This window comes from Nomascus leucogenys, chromosome 6 (assembly GCF_006542625.1).
Source record: "Nomascus leucogenys isolate Asia chromosome 6, Asia_NLE_v1, whole genome shotgun sequence".
NCBI classification, from domain to species: Eukaryota; Metazoa; Chordata; class Mammalia; order Primates; family Hylobatidae; genus Nomascus; species Nomascus leucogenys.
This window is the reverse complement of record NC_044386.1, coordinates 60,883,803-60,904,686: the sequence shown is the minus strand read 5'-3', so window position 1 is coordinate 60,904,686 and position 20,884 is coordinate 60,883,803. Positions and strand designations below refer to the sequence as shown.

The 20,884-nt window shown below is 43.5% G+C and overlaps 1 protein-coding gene, 1 non-coding gene and 1 pseudogene across 2 annotated transcripts in view; 1 reads left to right on the top strand and 2 right to left on the bottom strand.

Moving 5' to 3' along the window:
* Window positions 1-17,702: 17,702 nt before the first annotated feature.
* LOC115835621 lies at window positions 17,703-17,805 on the top strand. Its single transcript, XR_004030656.1, has one exon. It is a non-coding gene; the product is annotated as a U6 spliceosomal RNA (small nuclear RNA).
* Window positions 17,806-20,022: 2,217 nt separating this feature from the next.
* CCDC32 (coiled-coil domain containing 32) overlaps window positions 20,023-20,884 on the bottom strand; it is a 34,032-nt gene continuing 33,170 nt past the window's right edge. The window contains exon 4 of the mRNA XM_030814292.1: window positions 20,023-20,441. Within this exon, the coding sequence (XP_030670152.1) occupies window positions 20,438-20,441 (4 nt within the window). The 3' untranslated portion in view covers window positions 20,023-20,437. The remainder of the gene's footprint in view (window positions 20,442-20,884) is intronic.
* On the bottom strand, window positions 20,138-20,853 carry LOC100584052 (annotated as a pseudogene).

Here is a 20,884-nt window from a genome sequence, read left to right as displayed (position 1 = left end):
CAAGGATCTGGGGTTGCCCTACACGTGTTTAGGCCCTCTTTTTTTGGGCCTCTGGCTTTAGCCATAGACCTTGGTCTTTGTCCTGCTTTCTCCCCCGCCTCACCATCACCCTGTTTTCCCTATGACCCAGTCTCCTTCCAGCACCCCCGTCCCTTCATCAACCCCAATCCTGATGCCTGAGCAACTTCATTAAAAGTGACTACCATCCACCATCAGCCCAGGATCACTCAGCTCCTTCAGCTGTAACTCCAGAATTCAACTCTCATAGCTATCCTCGCCTTCATTTCTTAGACTTCACAATTCTGTGGTTATTTCTGGCTCTCTATTCCCCATGCTAACTAATCTCCATCCTTAACATGCCCCCACATGCTGCCCTCCAGCTTTTTTGTCTTCATAGTCCCTGACTCAGACCTTCCCTCCTGAGTGGGGCCTCCCTTGAATCTGGGATCACTGGCCCAGCCCAGCACAGAATCTTCTCCTGGTGTTGGCCTGATGGAGTTTGTGTGTCCAGCTGGTGTCCGCATGTTGAGACTCCAGCTGCTGCCCTGCTCCAGGCCCTAACCCCAGCCTGCATCCTCATGTGTGCTCCCAAACCTGTCAGTGGAGTCCAGAGGCTTGGCAGGACCCTCTTCTGTCCAGCAGGCCTGCCACAGTCCACAGAACAAATTCCAGCTCCTGGTGCTTCTGCTGAAGGAATTGGAATCCCATTTCTTTTTCTTTTTCTTCTGTGTTTGTTTGTTGTTGTTGTTGTTTTTGAGACAGAGTCTTGCTCTGACACCCAGGCTGGAGTGCAGTGGTATCATCTAGGCTCACTGCAACCTCTGCCTGCTGCATTCAAGCAATTCTCATGCCTCAGCCTCCCGAGTAGCTGGAATTACAGGCGGGTGCCACCATGCCCAGCTAAATTTTTTTGTATTTTTAGTAGAGATGAGGTTTCACCATGTTGGATAGGCTGGTCTCAAACTCCTAGCCTCAACTAATCAGCCCACCTCAGTTCCCCAAAGTGCTAGGATTACAGGCGTGAGCCACCGTGCTAGCTGGAACCCCATTTCTTAATCTCATCTGCCATTAAAGGTCCTGCATCCTCCTGGGTCCTCCTAGGACAGAAGTTATACTAGCCTTCCTGGTGAAGGAGGAGCAGCGCTTAGCCTCATCCTTCCTCCCGGCACACCCAGAGATGCTATTGGGTCAGCCAAACATTACCACCAAGAATTGGTAAAGGAAACAAAGGCTGGTTTGATCTTCAGAGTCTTGGCTGCTCCTGTTTCCTAAAATTGATAGTGACTACATCGTTACTCTCTGAGTACCTACTGAGTATAGTAAGGGACTCCCAGAAGGGGAAAGCATCGTCCTGTCTCCTGGCTTAACTAAATCCTACCCCTTCCATCAAGGCCCAAGTCCTACACAGCTAAGGGCTTAATTAGAGCCTGCCTTTATCACTCGCTGTGGTCTTCTCTGTCATTGCTGTTTCTAGAAAGAGACAGTGATGTCAACTGTGTCCCTCTGGTGAGCTCTGGAGCATCCGCCACATCTTAAGCTGGACAGCCAATCACATGCCAAGGGAGGCTGGGCTTCCCCTTCCAGGGGCTCTCAGGGTGTGTGCTGTGGATGTGTGCCCAAGAAGGTGTGTGCTCATGGGTCTCTCCTGCCCCAGGAGGTCTCTGTGGAGTTGTTCTTGGCCCATCACTGAGGACATGCTGTGTCCTGCCTCTGGATTCTGGATGAGAGCAGGAGTCCATCCTTTTGGGGATTCACACTAAAATACTGCTCCCCACATTTGAGGATTTCTTGCACCATGAAAGACTTTGTGGGGAGGGGCCAACAGGGGATGGCTAACTTTTTACTTTGCCAAGCAAGTTCATTCAAAATAATTACTATTGGCTGGGTGCAGTGGCTCACGCCTATAATCCCAGCACTTTGAGAGGCCAAGGTGGGCGGATCACTTGAGGTCAGGAGTTTGAGACCAGCCTGGGCAACATGGTGAAACCCCGTCTCTACTAAAAATACAAAAATTAGCTAGGCGTGGTGGCATGTGCCTGAAATCCCAGCTACTTGGGAGGCTGAGGCACCAAGAATCATTTGAACTGGGGAGGCAGAGGTTGCAGTGAGCTGAGATCCTGCCACTGCACTCCAGCCTGGGCAACAGAGCGAGACTCCATCTCAAAAAAAAAAAAAAAAAAAAAACAACAACAAAACAAAAAACCACCATCTACTATCCCATCAGTTCATAAATAAAGACTTTCTAATTCCCAAAATATGGAAGTGACATCATTTTAGATTAATATCCATTTGTTTAACTTTTTGTTTTACAATAATTTCACACATAAAATTTGCTACAGTAGTATGATGAATTCCTGTATACTCTTCACCCAGATTCACCAATTGCTAATGTTTTGCTATATTAGGTTTATGAGTTTCTTTTTTAAAAAAAATTTTTTTAAGACAGAGTCTCACTCTGTCACCCAGGCTGGAGTGCAGTGGCTCAATCTCGGCTCACTGCAACCTCTGTCTCCTGAGTTCAAACAATTCTCCTGCTTCAGCCTCCGAAGTAGCTGGGATTACAGGTGTACACCACCATGCCCAGCTAATTTTTGTATTTTGAGTAGAAACATGGTTTCACCATGTTGGCCAAGCTGTTCTGGAACTCCTGACCTCAAATGATCCACTGCCTGGGCCTCCAAAAGTGCAGGGATTACAGGCATAAGCTACTGTGCACAGCCTTGGTTTACGATTCTCTCTCTCTCTACATTCATACACACAGAGAAAGAGAACACATGCACAAGACAGAATACTCTCTGTTTATATAAATTTCTTTACTGAATTATTTGAGAGTAAATTATAGACATTGCACCTCTTTACCCTGAAATACTTACGTACTATCACCAAAACCAGGAAACTTAACATCATTGAAATAATATTATAATCTACATAATTGATTAAAATTTTGCTAATTATTCTAATAATGTCCCCTCTCCCTCCCCCTGCTGCTACTTCTCTCTCTTCTCCCCTTCTCTTCCTCCCCACCCTCCTTTTCTTCCTCCTTCTCTACACCCTCTTCCTCCTCTTTTTCTTTTCTTTTTCCTCTTCTAGGCATTTCTTTCTCTGGCCCAGGATCCACTCTAGGATCACACGTTGCTTTTGGTTGTCATGTCTCTTCAGTTTCCTTCAATCTGTTGACAGTTTCCTCAGGCTTTCTTTTGTCTTTCATGACATTGACATTTGTGTGTATAAAAAGTACAGGCCTGTTATTGAGTAGAAGGTCCCTCAGTTGGAGTTTGTCTGATGTTTGCTCATGGTTACACTCAAGTAATGCATTTTTGCCAAAATGCTACAGAAATGATACGTCCTTTCTCAGTGCATGACGTCACAAGGCATATGACATTGGTTTGTCCTATTTAAGAGATGTTAACTTTGCTCTCTTAGTTAAAAGGTTGGCCACCAGATTTCTCCACTGTCACATTACTATTTTCCCTTTCGTAATTAGTAAATAATTTGTTAGTGGATTAATAAGTCTTTTAAAGGAAATAAAATCTTCATTTTACATCTTCCTAAGTGAGTTTTTTTTTTTTTTTTTTTTTTTGAGATGGAGTCTCCCACTGTTGCCCGGGCTAGAGTGCGATGGCGTGATCTCGGCTCACTGCAACCTCTGCTTCCTGGGTTCATGTGATTCTCCTGCCTCAGCCTCCCGAGTAGCTGGGATTACAGGTGCACTCCACCACACCCGACTAATTTTTTGTACTTTTAGTAGAGATGAGGTTTCACTCGGTTGGCAAGACTGGTCTCGAACTCCTGACCTTGTGATCTGCCTGCCTCAGCCTCCCAAAGTGTTTGAATTACAGGCGTGAGCCACCACACCCGGCCAATAAGTCGTTTAAAGGAAAAAAGGCTTTTTGAAAAATTCATAACATAATCCTTATTTTGGACTGACTCTTAAAAACCCTGGCACAAGGATGCAAGCAAATTACTCATTTATCTATCAAATCCTTGAGTACTGCACGTGCCAGGTACTGCTCCAGACCCTGCCTTCTCCATCTAACTCCCTTTTTAGTCATCCTGGATAGACTGGCCCCAGGCTTGGGTCCCCAAAGCCATTTCTTGAGCCACTTGAAGGCAGGAGCTGATACAGAGACACAGTACATAGTGGTTCTGGAATCTAGGGTACCCAGAGTGTAACAAGGAGACCTGCTGTCAACTCTGTGGATACAGCAAGGCTCTTCTGTGATGAAAGAAATAATATTGCTGACATATATGTTTATATTTTAATTAGCTTTCTCTGAGTTACACTGTAGTAACAAATAACCCAAAACTCTCAGTGGCTTACAGTAAGAAGGGTTTATTTCTTATGCACATTTTATGTCGGCTGTGGTCATTGGTGGTTCTGCTCTGTGTTGTCCTCTCCATTCTGGGATCTGGGCAGAAGATGTAGCCTCTGTTTGAAATATGTCATCCTCATGGCAGAGGGAAAAGGAAAATGATAGAAGTCTGCCATAGTTCTTAAACCTTCTGCAGGAAAAAGCATAGTCATTTCCACTTACATTTATTGGCCAACGCAAGTCGTGTGACCGTGCCCGCCATTAATGGGACAGTGAAGTGTATTCCTCCTAAAAAGGAGTGCCGCAAGTCACATAGCAAAAGGAGAGGACGTATAATCACTTCACAGGAAAGGATAGAATAAATCAGAACCAATAATGCAACCAACTATGGTAGAATTCTTTTTTTTTTAATTGAAACAGAGTTTCACTCTTGTTGTCCAGGCTGAAGTGCAGTGGTACGATCTCGGCTCACTGCAACCTCCGCCTCCCAGGTTCAAGCAATTCCCCTGCCTTAGCCTTCTGAGTAGCTGGGATTACAGGCGCCTGCCACCACGCCCAGCTAATTTTTTGTATTTTTAGTAGAAACGGGGTTTCACCATGTTGGCCATGCTGGTCTTGAACTCCTGACCTCAGGTGATCCACCCGCCTCGGCATCCCAAAGTGCTGGGATAACAGGCGTGAGCCACCGCACCCAGCCGGTAGAATTATTTTATACAGGTTCTCTGCACCAACCTTCCAATTTACAGAAAACAAAGAGGGCCAGAGGAACAAGTTAAACAACACCATGAAGAAACACTTACTCAATCAAAAATGTGGAACATTCTGTAAGAAAGCCGGCCTGGAGTCTTCAAAAAGACAATGTTATAGAAAAAGAAAGAAGTGACTCTTCCAGCTTAAAGGATACAACAATTCATAAGCTTGGATCGAATCTGATTTTTAAAAATCTGTAATTAGGGACAATTGGGTAAAATGTTATATAAACTAAATATTAGATGATATTAGAGAATTATTGTTAACTTTTTAGGCATGATAATGGTTTTGTAGTTATGTAGAAGAATGTCCCTCTTTTAGGAGATACATGCAAATGTATTCAGAGGTGAAGTGACATAACATTTGCAATTTACTTTCAAAAGGTTAAGCAAAAAAGTATTCATGGCTGGGCATGGTGGCTCATGCCTATAATCCCAGCAATTTGAGAGGCCGAGGCGGGCAGATCACCTGAGGTCAGGAGTTCAAGACCAGCCTGACCAACATGGAGAAAACCTGTCTCTACTAAAAATACAAAATCAGCTGGGTGTGGTGGCTCATGCCTGAAATCCCAGCTCCTCGGGAGGCTGAGGCAGGAGAATCGTTTGAACCCAGGAGGCGGAGGTTGCGGTGAGCTGAGATTGTGCCATTGCACTCCAGCCTGGGCAGCGAGAGAAACTCCGTCTCAAAAAATATATATATATATATTCATATATATTAAGAGAGAGAGTAAAGTTGTATAATGCTTAAAATGTTGAAGCTTGGTGGAGAGTGGAGGGGTGTTAATACTATTCTTTCAAATTTACTGTTTTTGAAATTCGTAAAAATAAAAAAATAGGAGAAGTATATAGGTGTAGTTGTGATTAATAAAAATAAAGCAGCTGAGTGCAGTGGCCTCACACCTGTAATCCCAGCAGTTTGGGAGTCCGAGGCGGGTGGATCACGAGGTCAGGAGTGTAATACCAGCCTGACCAACATGGTGAAACCCCGTCTCTATTAAAATTAGAAAAATTGGCCGGTCATGGTGGTGGGCGCCATTAATCCCACTACTCAAGAGGCTGAGGCAGGAGAATCCCTTGAACCCGGGAGGCGGAGGTTGCAGTGAGCCGAGATTGCACCATTGCACTCCAGCCTGGGCAACAGAGCGAGACTTGGTCTCAAAAAATAAATAAATAAATAAAGCTTACTTTAAAACCTTTCTGAATTTATCTTAAAGTAACATGAGGAGAAAAAGAAAAATTATTTTAAAAAAGAATAAAATGTTTCTGAACTTATAGTATTTATTAAATCATTATACTTTTCTTTATTGGTTTAATCTCCACTAACATATGAGGAGAAAGCCCTTAATTTTTATTTTATTTTATCTTAATTTTTTTAGAGACAGGGTCTCAGTCTGTCAACCAGGCTGAAGTGCAGTGCCACGATCATAGCTCACTGTAGCCTCGAACTCCCAGCACTTTGGGAGGCTGAGGCAGGAGGATCGCTTGAGCCCAGGAATTTGAAGCTGTAGTGAGCTATGATCACACTACTGCACAAAGTGAGACCCTGTCTCAAAAAAATTAAAAATAAATAAATAAGATAGAAAGCCTCCTAATTCAGCCTTTCTGGAAAGTCTTAACTAATATACTGTATTATATGAAACACCTTACAAACTTCATATCCACTTTATCTTGGGAATTTAACTAAGAAAATAACTGTGAATTTCTGTAAAGATTCAGCAACAAGGAAGTTCATCCCAGCATTATTTACTTCAGTGAAAAAAAAATGGGTATAATTTAAATGTTCCAACAATAGTTGGTTAAATAAACTATGGCCCAGTCACCCAAAGAAAGGAATACAATACAGCCATCAAAAATGATGTTGTGGGCCGGGCGTGGTGGCTCATTCCTGTAATCCCAGCATTTTGGGAGGCTGAGGTGAGTGGATCATTTGAGGCCAGGAGTTTGAGACCAGCCTGAGCAACATTCGAAACCCCGTCTCTACAAAAAATACAAAAATCAACCAGGTGTGGTGGTACATGTCTGTAATCCCAGCTAACTCAGGAGGCTGAGGTGGGAGGATTGCTTGAGCCCAGAAGGCTAAGGCTGCAGTGACCAGAGACTGCACCACTGCACTCCAGCCTAGGTAATAAAGCGAGACCGTGTCTCCAAATAATAAAATAAAATAAAAGATATTGCAGAACAACAAGTGAAAGATACTCGTACAATGTATTTAACAAGTGGAAAGATACTCGTACAATATATTTAGTTTATGAAACAACAGTATGTACTGTATAATCCTGTTTTTGTTGAAAAAGAAAAAAAAACTTAGAAAAAAGACTGGAAGAATATACACTCAAGTGCCTAATCTTGGTTATCTCTGGAGGTTGGATTTACAGATAATTTTTATTATTTTATTTTTCCTTATATCTACTTTAAAAATGTTATAAAGTGAACATGAATTATTTTTAAATTAAGAAAAAAACATAAAAATGATATTTGAAGGAAGGCTACTGAATTGCCATTTTCTTCTGAAGAACATGAGGGAGCCCCCTTGTGGGTCCCTGGACCCTTAATCAGAGCTGAGACCAACCCGAGCCGCAAGGTGGCAGTGCTGTTCGCTGAGGCTGCCCTGGGGGCTGAGCACTCTTGGGCCACACCCCCGAGAGTGCCCCCTCCCCCAGCTTCCCTTTTACCCCAACACACATGGGCACCCCCTGAAAGAAGAGACAATTTGGTGTGCACAGCTGTTCTGCCCCTCTTTGCACCTAAGTCCAGGGTGACAGGGGAGCGGAGATGACAAATCGAGAATGTCCTTTCCTTGGAGGAAACTGGGAGGCGGAAACGACAAATCAAGAATGTCCTTTCCTTGGAGGAAACTGGGAGGCTTCCCCCAACAACCATTGTCTCTAGATGTGGTTCCAGCTGCCAGACTCTGTGTGTGTGTGTGTGTGTGTGTGTTCTGCATGTTTTGCTTATTGTATCATTTTTCTTGGATGTTGTGTATTTGTTTTAATGTTTGGAACTTGTTCTTTTATTTCAGGACAATATGAACAGAACACAATGTTGAAGAAAATACATTTACTTTGTACCCAATTCTATGCATATTTCCTTCTGCTTTTCAGTCCACACATTGTTCATCATATTGGAAATCCTTTCTATACCTGCTTTGAAGCAGGATCAATGCACTATACTGACATAATTTCAGCAAATAACTACTGACATGAATTCATAAATGGCATCATTTTGCATTCTGCTCTGTAGGCTTATAATAAAAGTACTTCGTCTACAAAGCAATAATGCAACTTTATTTATAAAATCATTTTCCAGTTAAGAAAATTTTCAATGGTTTATAAAAGTGGACATTTGCACAATCTTTTTCATAATTCGTGAAATTATTTAAAGTGTAAAATTCAGTATTTTTTAGTATATTCACAGAATTCTGCAACATCACCACAATCGATTTTAGAATATAATTGAATCTTGAACAACGTGGATGTTAGGGGTACCAGCCTCCCTGCAGCTAAAAATCCATGTATAACTTTTGACTCCCCTAGAGCTTAACTACTAATAGCCTTCTGTTTACCAGAAGCCTTACTGATAACATAAACAGTTGGTTAACACATATTTTGTATGCTATATGTATTATACTCTTACAATAAACCTAGAGAAAAGAAATGCTATCAGGAAAATCATAAGAAAGAAAAACCTATGTTTACTATTCATTAAGTGGAAGTGGATCATCATAAAGATCTTCATCCTTGTCATCTTCACGTTGAGTAGGCTGAGGAGAAGGAGGAAAAGGGGTTGGTCTTGCTGTCTTGGGGCGGTACAGTCAGAAGAAACTTTGTCTATCAGTGGACCAGTGCAGTTCAAACCTGTGTTGTTCAAGAGTCAACTGTATTTTCATCACCCCCGAAAAAGAAACCCTATATCCATTAGCAGTCACTCCTCATTTTCCCCTGTATATTTGCCTATTCTAGACATTGCATATAGATGGTATTATACAACGTGTGTCTTTTGTGACACTTTTCTCACTCGGCATAATGTTTTCAAGGTTCATCCATGTTGTAGCACGTATCAGTACTTCATTCCTTTGTAGTGCCAAATAATATTCCATTGTATGGAATTTTATTTATCCATCCATCAATGGATGGATATTTGGGTTATTTCCACTTTGGGCTACTATGAATAATGCTGCTATGAATATTCACATACAAGTTTTGGTGTGGGATACACCTAGGAGTGAAATTGCTGCATCATATGACTGTTTTCCAAAGTGGATGCACCATTGTACGTTCCCACTAACAATGTATGAGGGTTCCAGTTTCTCTACATCCTCGCAGACTCTTGTTATTGTCTATCTTTTTGATAATAGCCATCCTAATGAGTGTTAAGTGGTATCTTATTGTAGTTTTGATTTGCCTTTCCATAATGGCTAGTGGCCATTTCCATATCTTCTTTGGAGCTATGTCTATTCGGATCCTTTGACCATTGTTTAATTGGGTTATTTGTCATTTTATGATTGAGTTGTTAAAGTTCTTCATAAATTCCAGATAGAAGTCCCTTATCAGGTATCTGATTTGCAGATATTTTATGCCATTCTGTGAATTGTCTTTTCACCTTCCTGGTGGTGTTCTTTGAAGCACCAAAATTTATAATTGTGATAAAGTCCAGTTTATCTATTTTTTTCTTTTGTCACTTGTGCTTTGGCCCATCCCAAGGTCACAAATATTATTCCTATATTTTCTTCCTGTATTTCTTCTAAGAAATATATGGTTTCTCCAAAGTAATGCAGATTATTAAAAAAAGAGAAAAAAAGAAATATATGGCATGAAGGGTGTCAGATAGGGGTCCGATTTCATTCCTTTGCAATTGGATATCCAGTTGTCCCAGCACCATTTTTTAAAAATACTACTTTTTTCTCCGTTCAATTGTCTTGGCACTCTTGTTGAAAATCAATTAATCATAAATGTAAGGGTATATTTCTGGACTCACGATTCTATTCTATTGCTTTATGTCTATCCTTATGGCAGTACCACACTGTCTTGATTACCACGGTTTTATAGGAAGTTTTGAAATTAGGAAGTGTGAGCCCTCCAACTTTGTTCTTCTTTTTCAAGACTGTTTTGGCTATTCTGGATTCCTGGAATTTCTATATGAATTTTAGAATCAGCTTGTCAATTTCTACCAAAAAATCCAGCTGTGATTTTGCTGTAGATTGCAATGAATCTGTAGATCATTTTGGGGAAAACTGGCATCTTAACCTTGTTAAGTCTTCTGATCAATGAACATAGAACGTCTTTCCATTAATTTAGGTGTACATCTGCTTTTTAAATGTTACTGGACAGGTAGCTAAAATATCAGATGGTTCTAGTTTATTCTCAAACACTTGGGTACCTTAAGTAAAGCCTGTTAAGCATGTAGATGTCACTCAGCAAAGCCTGAGGAGGACAATCCCTACCTGTGCAGTACAGACAGTTGCTCAGCATAACTCAAGAGTTGCTGCCACAAGCTGCTGGTTTTCTTTTCTTTCTTTTTTTTTTTTTTTCTTGAAACAGTTTCACTCTTGTTGCCCAGACTGAAGGGCAGTGGCGCAGTCTCACTCACTGCAACTTCTGTCTCCAGGGTTCAGTCAGTTCTTCCGCCTCAGCCTCCTGAGTAGTGGGGACTATAGGCGTATGCCACCACGCCTGGCTAATTTTTGTATTTTTAGTAGGGATAGAGTTTTCGCCATGTTAGTCAGGCTGGTCTTGAACTCCTGACCTCACTTAGGTGATCCACCCACCTCGGCCTCCCAAAGTGCTGGGATTACAGGAGTGAGCCACTGTACCTGGCCAGCTGCTGGTTATCTGTTACAAGAAAAGGTGGATAAGGGCTGGGCGCGGTGGCTCATGCCTGTAATCCCAGCACTTTGGGAGGCTGAGGCGGGCGGATCACCTGAGGTCAGAAGTTCAAGACCAGCCTGACCAACATGGAGAATCCCTGTCTCCATTAAAAATACAAAGCTAGCCAGGCATAGTGGTGCATGCCTGTAATCCCAGCTACTCAGGAGGCTGAGGCAGGAGAATTGCCTGAACCTGGGAGGTGGAGGTTGTGGTGAGCCAAAATCCTGCCATTGCACTCTAGCCTGGGCAACAAGAGCGAAACTCCATCTCAAAAAAAAAAAAAAAAAAAAAGGAAAAGGTGGATAAGTCTCTCTGGATTTATTTTCCTTACCTGTAAAAAAGAAACAACCATAATTACCTCAACTACTTCAGTAAAATTATGTTGAAAAAATTTTTTGAATTATAAAAATAAATAGGTAAAAGATAGTTTATTAAATAGGATATAAAAAGGGTCAATAAACAAATGAAAATATTCTCAATATCAATAGCCAACTGAGAAATGCAAATTAAAGCCACAGTGAAATACACACCCACCAGAATGGCTAAAATTAAAAAGACTGATACTACCAAGTCCTGTTGAACACATGGAACAATTAGAACTCTCATTCATTGCTGGTGGGAGTGTTAAATGGGACAACCACTTTAGAAAACATATTGGCAGTTTTTAAAAATAAAACTAACAGACATAACAGTAGTTCCATTTTGTGGTATTTACCCAAGATAAATGAAAACGTATATTCACAGAAAAGCTGTACATGAATGTTCATAGCTGTTTTATTCACAATAGCCAAAAACTGGAGACAAATATCAGTTGACGGGAGAATGGATAAGTAAATTGTGGTATATCCAGAACAATTAAAGACAAGTCAGTAATTTAAAAGAACAAATTATTGATACATACAACATGTATAATCTTTTTTTTTTTTTTTTGAGATGGGAGTCTCACTCTGTTGCCCAGGCTGGAGTGCAATGGCGCAATCTCGGCTCTGCAAGCTCCAGCCTCCCGGGTTCATGCCATTCTCCTGCCTCAGCCTCCCGAGTAGCTGGGACTACAGGCGCCCGCCACCACACCCAGCTAATTTTTTTTTTTTTTTTTTTTTGAGACTGAGTTTCGCTCTGTTGTCCAAGCTAGAGTACAGTGGCGCAATCGCAGCTCACTGCCAGCTCCGCCTCCCAGGTTCATGCCATTCTCCTGCCTCAGCCTCCTGAGTAGCTGGGACTACAGGTGCCTGCCACCACGCCCAGCTAATTTTTTATATTTTTAGTAGAGATGGGGTTTCACTGTGTTAGCCAGGATGGTCTCGATCCCCTGACCTCGTGATCCACCCGCCTCGGCCTCCCAAAGTGCTGGGATTACAGGCATGGGCCACCGTGCCCGGCCACAACATGCATAATCTTAAAAATATTATGTTGAGTGAAAGAAGCCAGATACAAAAGAGTATGTACTGTATAACTGGATTTATGTAAAATTCTAGAATGGACAAAACTAAGCTATAGGGACAGCAGATCAGTGGTTGCCTGGGGCTTATGGGGGTTGGGGCAGTTGGCTGCAAAGAGGCATGAGAGAACTTTCTGGAATGATGGAAAGGCTCTGTCTTCATTGGGGTGGTGGTTACATGAGTGTATACCTTTGGAAAAATTCATCAAGCTGTTCTTTTTTTTTTTTTTTTTTTTGGAGACTGGATCTTGTTCTGTTGCCCAGGTTTTCTACAGCCTCGACCTCCTGGGCTCAAGTAATCCTCCTGCCTCAGCCTCCTGTGTAGCTATGATTACAGGCCTATGCCACTATGCCCAGCTAATTTTTTAATTTTTTGTAGAGGCAGAGTCTCACCATGTTGCCCAGGCTGGTCTCGGGCTCAAGCATTCCCCTCACTCAGCCTCCCAAGATGCTGGGATTACAGGCGTGAGCTGCCATGCCCAGCCAAGCTGTTCTTTTTTTTTTTTTCTGAGATGGAGTCTCACTCTGTCGCCCAGGCTGGAGTGCAGTGGCACGATCTCAACTCACTGCAACCTCTGCCGCCCAGGTTCAAGCAATTCTTCTGCCTCAGCCTCCCGAGTAGCTCGGATTACAGGCACCTGCCACTGTGCCCGGCTAATTTTGTTGTATTTTTAGTTGAGACGGGGTTTTACCGTCTTGGCCGGGCTGGTCTCGAACTCCTGACCTTGTGATCCACTCACCTTCGACTCCCAAATTGGTGGGATTACAGGCGTGAGCCACTGCGCCTGGCCAATTTTTGTATTTTTAGTAGAGACGGGGTTTCACTATGTTGGCCAGGCTAGTCTCAAACTCCTGACCTTAGGTAATCCGCCCGCCTCAGCCTCCCAAAGTGGTGGGATTACAGGCATGAGCCACCATGTACAGCCGAGCCCTCTTTTTCTAGTCTCCCCAAACTATGTTATATCTCCTAAATTTTGAAAAAGTCCTTCTAAATATTCTAAAGCCACACTCCTTTAGACTTATTTCCAAGACCTCAGGGAGGCCTGCCAGTTCTTCTCAGGCCACTGTAACCGACCTGAAGTGTCCTCTTACCCAGACCTCATCTCCTTTGACCTCACCCTGGCAGGCCACTGGGACCTCGCCTGCTCCTCAGAGCTGACCCTCCCTGACACCCCTTGTTTCTCCCTTAAGCTTTGAGTGCAGAGACCCAGGACATTCAGGATTCAGCCATAGGTGCTCAGGGAATACTGGGTGGCCTCTGGCCTGGGTTCTCCAAGACTTAAAAGCCACCCGCCCACAATGTCTGGTCCACCCAACGCCCTGGCCCTTGGGAGCTCATACTTCGGTGTCTCTCCTTAGGTATAAATAAAATAGTGTCAATAATTACATATCTTTGTCCTTGGCCTTTTTTTTTTTTCTCTCCATGACCTGCAGGTCACCGTGGATGGTGGCTGGGGTGGTTGGGCTTTACTATTCTTTCCCACTGAGAGTGCGGACGAAAGACCTCTGCAACAACACCTGTGAACTGCCCGGTGCCTGCATGGGCCCACTGCGGCCTCACCTCACACAATGCGGGCTGTGTAGACCAGAGCCAGAGAAAGTTAAAGCTGCTCATGCACTAGGGATAAACACAATTGACAGTGGTCACTGTCCTTCCAGAACATTTTTTTCATGAAAATATGTGGGCTTGTTTATAAGTGTGTGTTGGGGGGTCATTTAACAGGCTGGGCTCATGTTCTTTCAGCTCAATAAATATTTATTGATTAGCTACTGTATGCCAGGTACTGTTTTATATAACTGAAAATAATACTGTAACTTGCTGTTTTTCTTTTTTTTTTTCTTTTTTTCTTCTTTTTTTTTTGAGATGGAGTCTCGCTCTGTCGCCCAGGCTGGAGTGCAGTGGCACAATCTCGGCTCACTGCAAGCTCCGCCTCCCGGGTTCATGCCATTCTCCTGCCTCAGCCTCTCCGAGTAGCTGGGACTACAGGCGCCCGCCACCACGCCCGGCTAATTTTTTGTAGTTTTAGTAGAGACGGGGTTTCACCGTGGTCTCGATCTCCTGACCTTGTGATCCGCCCGCCTCGGCCTCCCAAAGTGCTAGGATTACAAGCGTGAGCCACCGCGCCCGGCCTGTTTTTTCTTAAAAGCATAAAATCTTTCCACATCAGTACATAATGATCTCCATCATTATTATTGACAGTCACATGGTATTCCATAGCATGGCAGTTTCACAACTCCAGAATTTAACTAATTTCAGACATTCAGATTGTCTCCATATACTTTTCCATTACAAATAATGCTGCAGTGAATGCCTTTGTCATATGACCTTGTACACATTTGTAAATATTTCTGATAGACTCCTATAAGGGAAACTGCTTAATTAGAGCAAACGTACTGGCTGGGCGCAGTGGCTCACACCTGTAATCCCAGCATTTTCGGAGGCTGAGGCGGGCAGATCACCTAAGGTCAGGAGTTCAAGACCAGCCTGGCTAACATGGCAAAAACCCATCTCTACTAAAGATACAAAAATTAGCTGGGCATGGTGGCATGTGCCTGTAGTCTTGGCTTCTCAGGATGCTGAGGCAGGAGAATCACTTGAACCTGGGAGGCAGAGGTTGCAATGAGCGCCACTGCACTCCAGCCTGGGCGATAAAGCGAGACTCTGACTCATAAAAATAATAATAATAAAGTAAATATACTGAATTTTTTATTTTACTTTATTTTTAGAGACAGGGTCTTGCCAGAGCAGCAGTACACTGAGACAGCAGTACAGTGATGTGATCTCAGCTCACTGCGACCTCTGCCTCCCAGGTTCAAATGATCCTCCCGTCTCAGCCTTCCAAGTAGCTGGGATTATAGGCGCAGGCCACCATGCTCGGCTAATTTTTGTATTTTTAGTAGAGACAGGCTTTCACTGTGTTGCCAAGGCTGGTCTCGAACTGCTTTTTTTTTTTTTTTTTTTTTTTTGCGACATAGTCTCGCTCTTGTCACCTAGGCTAGAGTGCAGTGGCACGATCTCAGCTCACTGCAACGTCCGCCTCCCAGGTTCAAGCATTTCTCCTGCCTCAGCCTCCCGAATAGCTGAGACTACAGATGTGGGCCACCATGCCTATCTAATTTTTGTATTTTTAGTAGAGACAGGGTTTCACCATGTTGCCCAGGCTGATCTCGAACTCCTGATCTCAAGCGATCCACCCGCCTTGGCCTCCCAAGGTGCTGGGATTACAGGCGAGAGCCACTGCACCCCACCGAATGTTCTTAATGTTGTACATAGGTGCTATGGTTTGAATATTTGTACCCTCCAAACTCTTGTTGAAACTTAATCCCCAGTGTGGCAGTATTGGGAGGTGGGGCCTTTAAGAGGTGATTGGATAATGAGGGCTCTGCTCTCTCACAGATGGGTTCTTTCATTCATAAATTCGTGGATTAATGGGTTACTATGGGAGGGGAGCTGGTGGCTTTATAAGAAGAGGAAGAGAGACCTGAGCTAGCACATTAGCATGTTCAGCCGCCTCACCATGTGGTGCCTTGGGACGCTGCAGAGAGTTCCCACCAGCAAGAAGGCTCTCACCAGATACAGCCCCTTGACCTTGGACTTCTCAGCCTCCATAAGAGTAAGAAATATACTTCTTTTCTTTATAAATTGCTTGGTTTTAGATATTCTGTTATAAGCAACAGAAAACAGACTAAGATATCAGGTATCAAGATTGTACCCATTCATTCCGCTACTACTAGTGTACAAGAAGGCCCTTTCCCCTACTCCCTGTGGCCTAACTTCGGTAATTTTGTCAATTTGATAGATAAAAATAGGCAATAATCTTTTCAACAGAAATCAGCCTCAGCAGTCGATACTGACTGAGCAGTTTACAACCTTCAGCACAGGGCACTTCTAGAGTGTAAACTGAGAGAGGTGAAGCTCTGGCCACTCTCATGGGGAAGATTGGGACTTGGCTAACACTTGCACGATCAGTCATGTACATTCACACACTTGGTCTTCTTTCTCCCTCACCACCACCCTCTAAGGTAAATATTATTATCTCATTTTTTCAGATAAGGAAACAGGCCCAGAGAGACTAACTTCTCTAAATCAAAAAGTTAAGAAGTAACAGCCCAGGGGGTGGGGGAGTCTGAGAGTGAAGGGAAGAGTAGCAGAGGCAAGGCCATCATTAACCCTGGAGCTTGCATGGAGCCAGGGCTGGGTCTCAAGGCAAGGCCAGACCAAGGGAGGAGTGGAAGAGGGAATGACATGAAATTCTTTGCCATGGGCTGCAGACTGTGGAATCTGTTTTGCCTGTGCTCGAGGCTTGTCCTGGTTGGGCATGAGGTAGAGGCTGCAAAGAGTCCAGGGCCCTCAAATCCAGGGAGGGGAAGACCCCAGGTCTGGTAATGCAGACGGCTTGAGGAGAGAGTGGGCAGGGATGTTACCCTGGTGGTGTCGGAGGTGGGTTGGAGTTGATTATATGGGTGCAGGCCTTGTCCACAAGCAAATGGGAAACTTCTTCCATCCTCCTAGCCGGCCTGCCCAAAGCCCTTAGCACAGATCCCATTTCTCAAAAAACTATTAAAAAAAAAAGAAAAAGAAAAGAAAAGAAAAAGAAAACCCCTCAACAGTCCTCTTTGCATAATGGTGGGTCTGAGCCTGGGAGTTCCAAGGACAGACTCGTGTCTAACCACCTCTGGCTCCAGCACATGCTGAGTGGTATTCAGCGCTCAGCATTCTGAAGAAATATTTTCAGCAGTCTTTGGGTGGGGACCCAGTAGGCAGCTAAGTGCCTTTCTCTGGAGATTCTGTTCCCCGGTGAAGGTCAGCTCAGCTGGACAGGCTTCCAGGGTCACAGAAACCTCTGTGGACCCACACGTACACGAGAAGCAGCCGCTCTGCAGGGGTGGCTTAATCTCAGCCCCTTTTCCCACACAACCTTGGTGCACAATATGCTACTCTCTGCCAGGAGTCTTAAGGGGAAGCTTAACACATGGTAGCATCACTGGAGTGGTGGTTTGCCAGTGTTTTCAGATGACAGAGGTCCGAAGAATACAGAAAAGGGCCTTGCATCCTGAACCTGGTGAAATTGTGGCCCAGGATCACAGGAAAAAAACACACGTTTCCTCGGCCTTTTTATTTGTGAAAATAGTACAAATAATAGAAACTCTATTATTTGGTTGGTTATGTGTTTATTCTTAGGAAATGCATTTATATGCAGAGAGAAAAAGCAGAGGGAGAGAGAGCAAGCACATGCAAATTGTGGTAACATCAGTGAATCTGGGGAAAAGGTATTTGGAAATTTCTTGTACATTCAACTTTTCTGTAAGTTTGAAATTGTATCAAAATAAAAAGTGAGTACTCTCTTCCACAGTGCATATACTAAAATTGGGACATACAGAGATTAGCATGGCCCCTGCGCAAGCATTGATCTGATGGTTTGGATGTTTTTTTTTTTTTTTTTGAGACGGAGTCTCGCTCTATCGCCCAGGCTGGAGTGCAGTGGCGTGATCTCGGCTCACTGCAAACTCCGCCTCCCGGGTTCACGCCATTCTCCTGCCTCAGCCTCCCGAGTAGCTGGGACTACAGGCACCTGCCACCGCGCCTGGCTAATTTTTTGTATTTTTAGTAGAGACAGGGTTTCACTGTGTTAGCCAGGATGGTCTCGATCTCCTGACCTCGTGATCTGCCTGCCTCGCCCTCCCAAAGTCCTGGGATTACAGGTGTGAGCCACCGTGCCCGGCCGGTTTGGATAGTTTGTCCCTTCCAAATCTCATGTTAAAATGTGACCTCAGGCTGGGCATGGTGGCTCACTCCTGAAATCCCAATGCTTTGAGAGACCAAGGTGGGTGGATCACCTGAGGTCAGGAGTTCGAGACTAGCCTGGCCAACATGGTGAAACCCCCATCTCTACTAAAAATACAAAAAGTGAGCCAGGTGTGGTGGCACATGCCTGTAATCCCAGCTACTCAGGAGGCTGAGGCAGGAGAATTACTTGAACCTGGGAGGTGGAGGTCGCAGTGAGCCAAGATTATGCCATTGCACTCCAGCCTTTGCAACAAGAGCGAAACTCCATCTCAAAAAAAAAAAAAAAGTGACCTCCAATGTTGGAGGTGGGCCTAATGGGAGATGTTTGGGTCATGGCAGCAGATGCCTCATGAATGGCTTGGTGCTGTCCTTATGGTGGTGAGTGAGCTCTCACTCTGAGTTCACGTGAGATCTGGTTGTTTAAAAGAGCCTGGCACCTCCTCTCTCTCTTTCTTTCTCTCTTTCTCTGGTTGTTTAAAAGAGCCTGGCACTTCCTCTCTCTCTCTCTCTCTCTCTCTCTCTCTCTCTCGCTTGGTCCCTCTCTTGCCATGTGACACACTGGGTCCACTTTGCCTTCCACCATGATTGTAAGCTTCCTGAGGCCTCACCAGCAGCAGATGCTGGTGTCATGCTTCTCATACAGCCTGTAGAACCGTAAGCCAAATAAACCACTTTTCTTTATAAATTACCCAGTCTCAGATATTCCTTTTTTTTTTGAGACAGGATCTCACTCTGTCACCCAGGCTGGCGTGCAGTGGTACAATCTTGGAACTGACTCCCGGGCTCAAGTGATACTCCCACCTTAGCTTCCTGGGTAGGTGGGATTACAGGCGTGCGCCACCACCTGGCTAATTTTTTGTATTTTTTGTAGAGACAGGGTTTTGCCATGTTGCCCAGGCTGGTCTTGAACTCCTGAGCTCAAGCAATCCACCCATCTCAGCCTTCAAAAGTGCTGGGTTTACAGGCATGGGCCACCGCACCTCAGATATTCCTTTAGAGCAATGCAAAGTGGACTGATACAGATGACATGCAAATTTGTGAAGTGTTCCATATTTTTTACGGCATGTTCTCATTTATAAGTGGAGCTAAATGTGTACACGTGAACACAGAGTGTGGAATAGTAGACACTGGAGACTTGGGAGGGTAGGAGGGTGGGAGGTGGGTGAAGGATGGGAAATCAGGAGGTACAATGTGCATTATTTAGATGATTGTTACACTAAAAGCCCAGACTTCACCACTGTGTAATATATCTATGTAACAAAACTTCACCTGTACCCCTTAAATTTTTATTTATTTATTTATTTATTTATTTATTTATTTATTTATTTATTTTTTGAGACAGAGTCTCGCCCTGTCACCCAGGCTGGAGTGCAGTGGCAGGATCTCTGCTCACTGCAACCTCCGCCTCCCAGGTTCAAGCGATTCTCCTGCCTCAGCTTCCCGAGTAGCTGATATTACAGGCATGAGCCACCGTGCCTGGCCAAATTTATATTTTTAAAAAGTAACAAAAAGAATTACAAAAACCAGAGGAGCATTTTTAGGTAAATTAATCTTCATTCCCACAAGACTAGCGCAAGATTGGGTTTAAATTTTGCATAGATTTTGATTTTTGTTGTTGTTGAGACAGGGTCTTGCTCTGTCACCAAGGCTGGAATGCAGAGGCATGATCACTGCTCACTGCAGCCTCAACCTCCTGAGCTCAAGCAATCCTCCTACCTCAGCCTTCCAAGTAGTTGCACCACAGACACACGTCACCACACTTGGCTAATTTTTTTAGAGATGGGGTCTATGTTGCTCAAGCTGCTCTCAAACTCCTGACTCAAGCAATCCACCCACCTCAGCCTCCTAAAGATTTTGTGGTTTCTTTTTTAAATATGAAAAGACATGTTATTATTATTATTAGTGCATACACCAGATTGCACTTTCTCCAATGGCAAATGAGGCAGAGGGTAATATTTCTCTTTAATTCCCCAAGAACCTCAATATCATCTGTCTTCTGGAGGATCCAGTTTCTTCTGACATCTGTGCTAATGTCCACGAAGATGCCAACCGTACTTAGTATAAAGAACATTTTGCTAAGTTGTTCTATTATGGGTTCTCACTCAAGGTGTTCACTTTTTTCTTCTCTAGTTTTCAGCACTTGAACATGTGTTTCTTCATTATTATACACAGGATCTGGTCAAGGGATAGGTTTTGTGCGTTCATATGGAATGTCTACAGAAGGATGGTAACATACTATTGTCCTGGCATCAGATGTCAAAGCAAAGTCTACTTTGCAATTGTAGTCACCTGGAAAAGAAGAGTATGTAGATTTATGACAAACATAAGGCTCCATTTTGGATTGAAGATAAATATTTCCAGATAGTTCTCTTTGATATCACCCATCTTACTGCTGCTACTGCCATGTAGCAAGATGCTTATCAGGTAGTATGAAAAAAGATGCTTCAAAGAGAATCTGCTTTTAGAATCTGCTTCTGGGTACATCAATTTTCATCCGTGCATAACAGCTGCTCACCATGAGCCCATCATCTTGTCTCCTTATTTTTGTATAGATGTTAAATTATTTTTACCCAGTTGTAATCATGGACAAATTTGTAGTCTGCTTTTTTTCACTTAACATTAGTTATAAACGGTTTTCCATACTGCTGCATATTCTTTGTAATTATCATTTTAATGATTTATAATTTAATTGTTTTACTTGAATTTGTTTTTTTTTTTTTGAGAGTCTTACT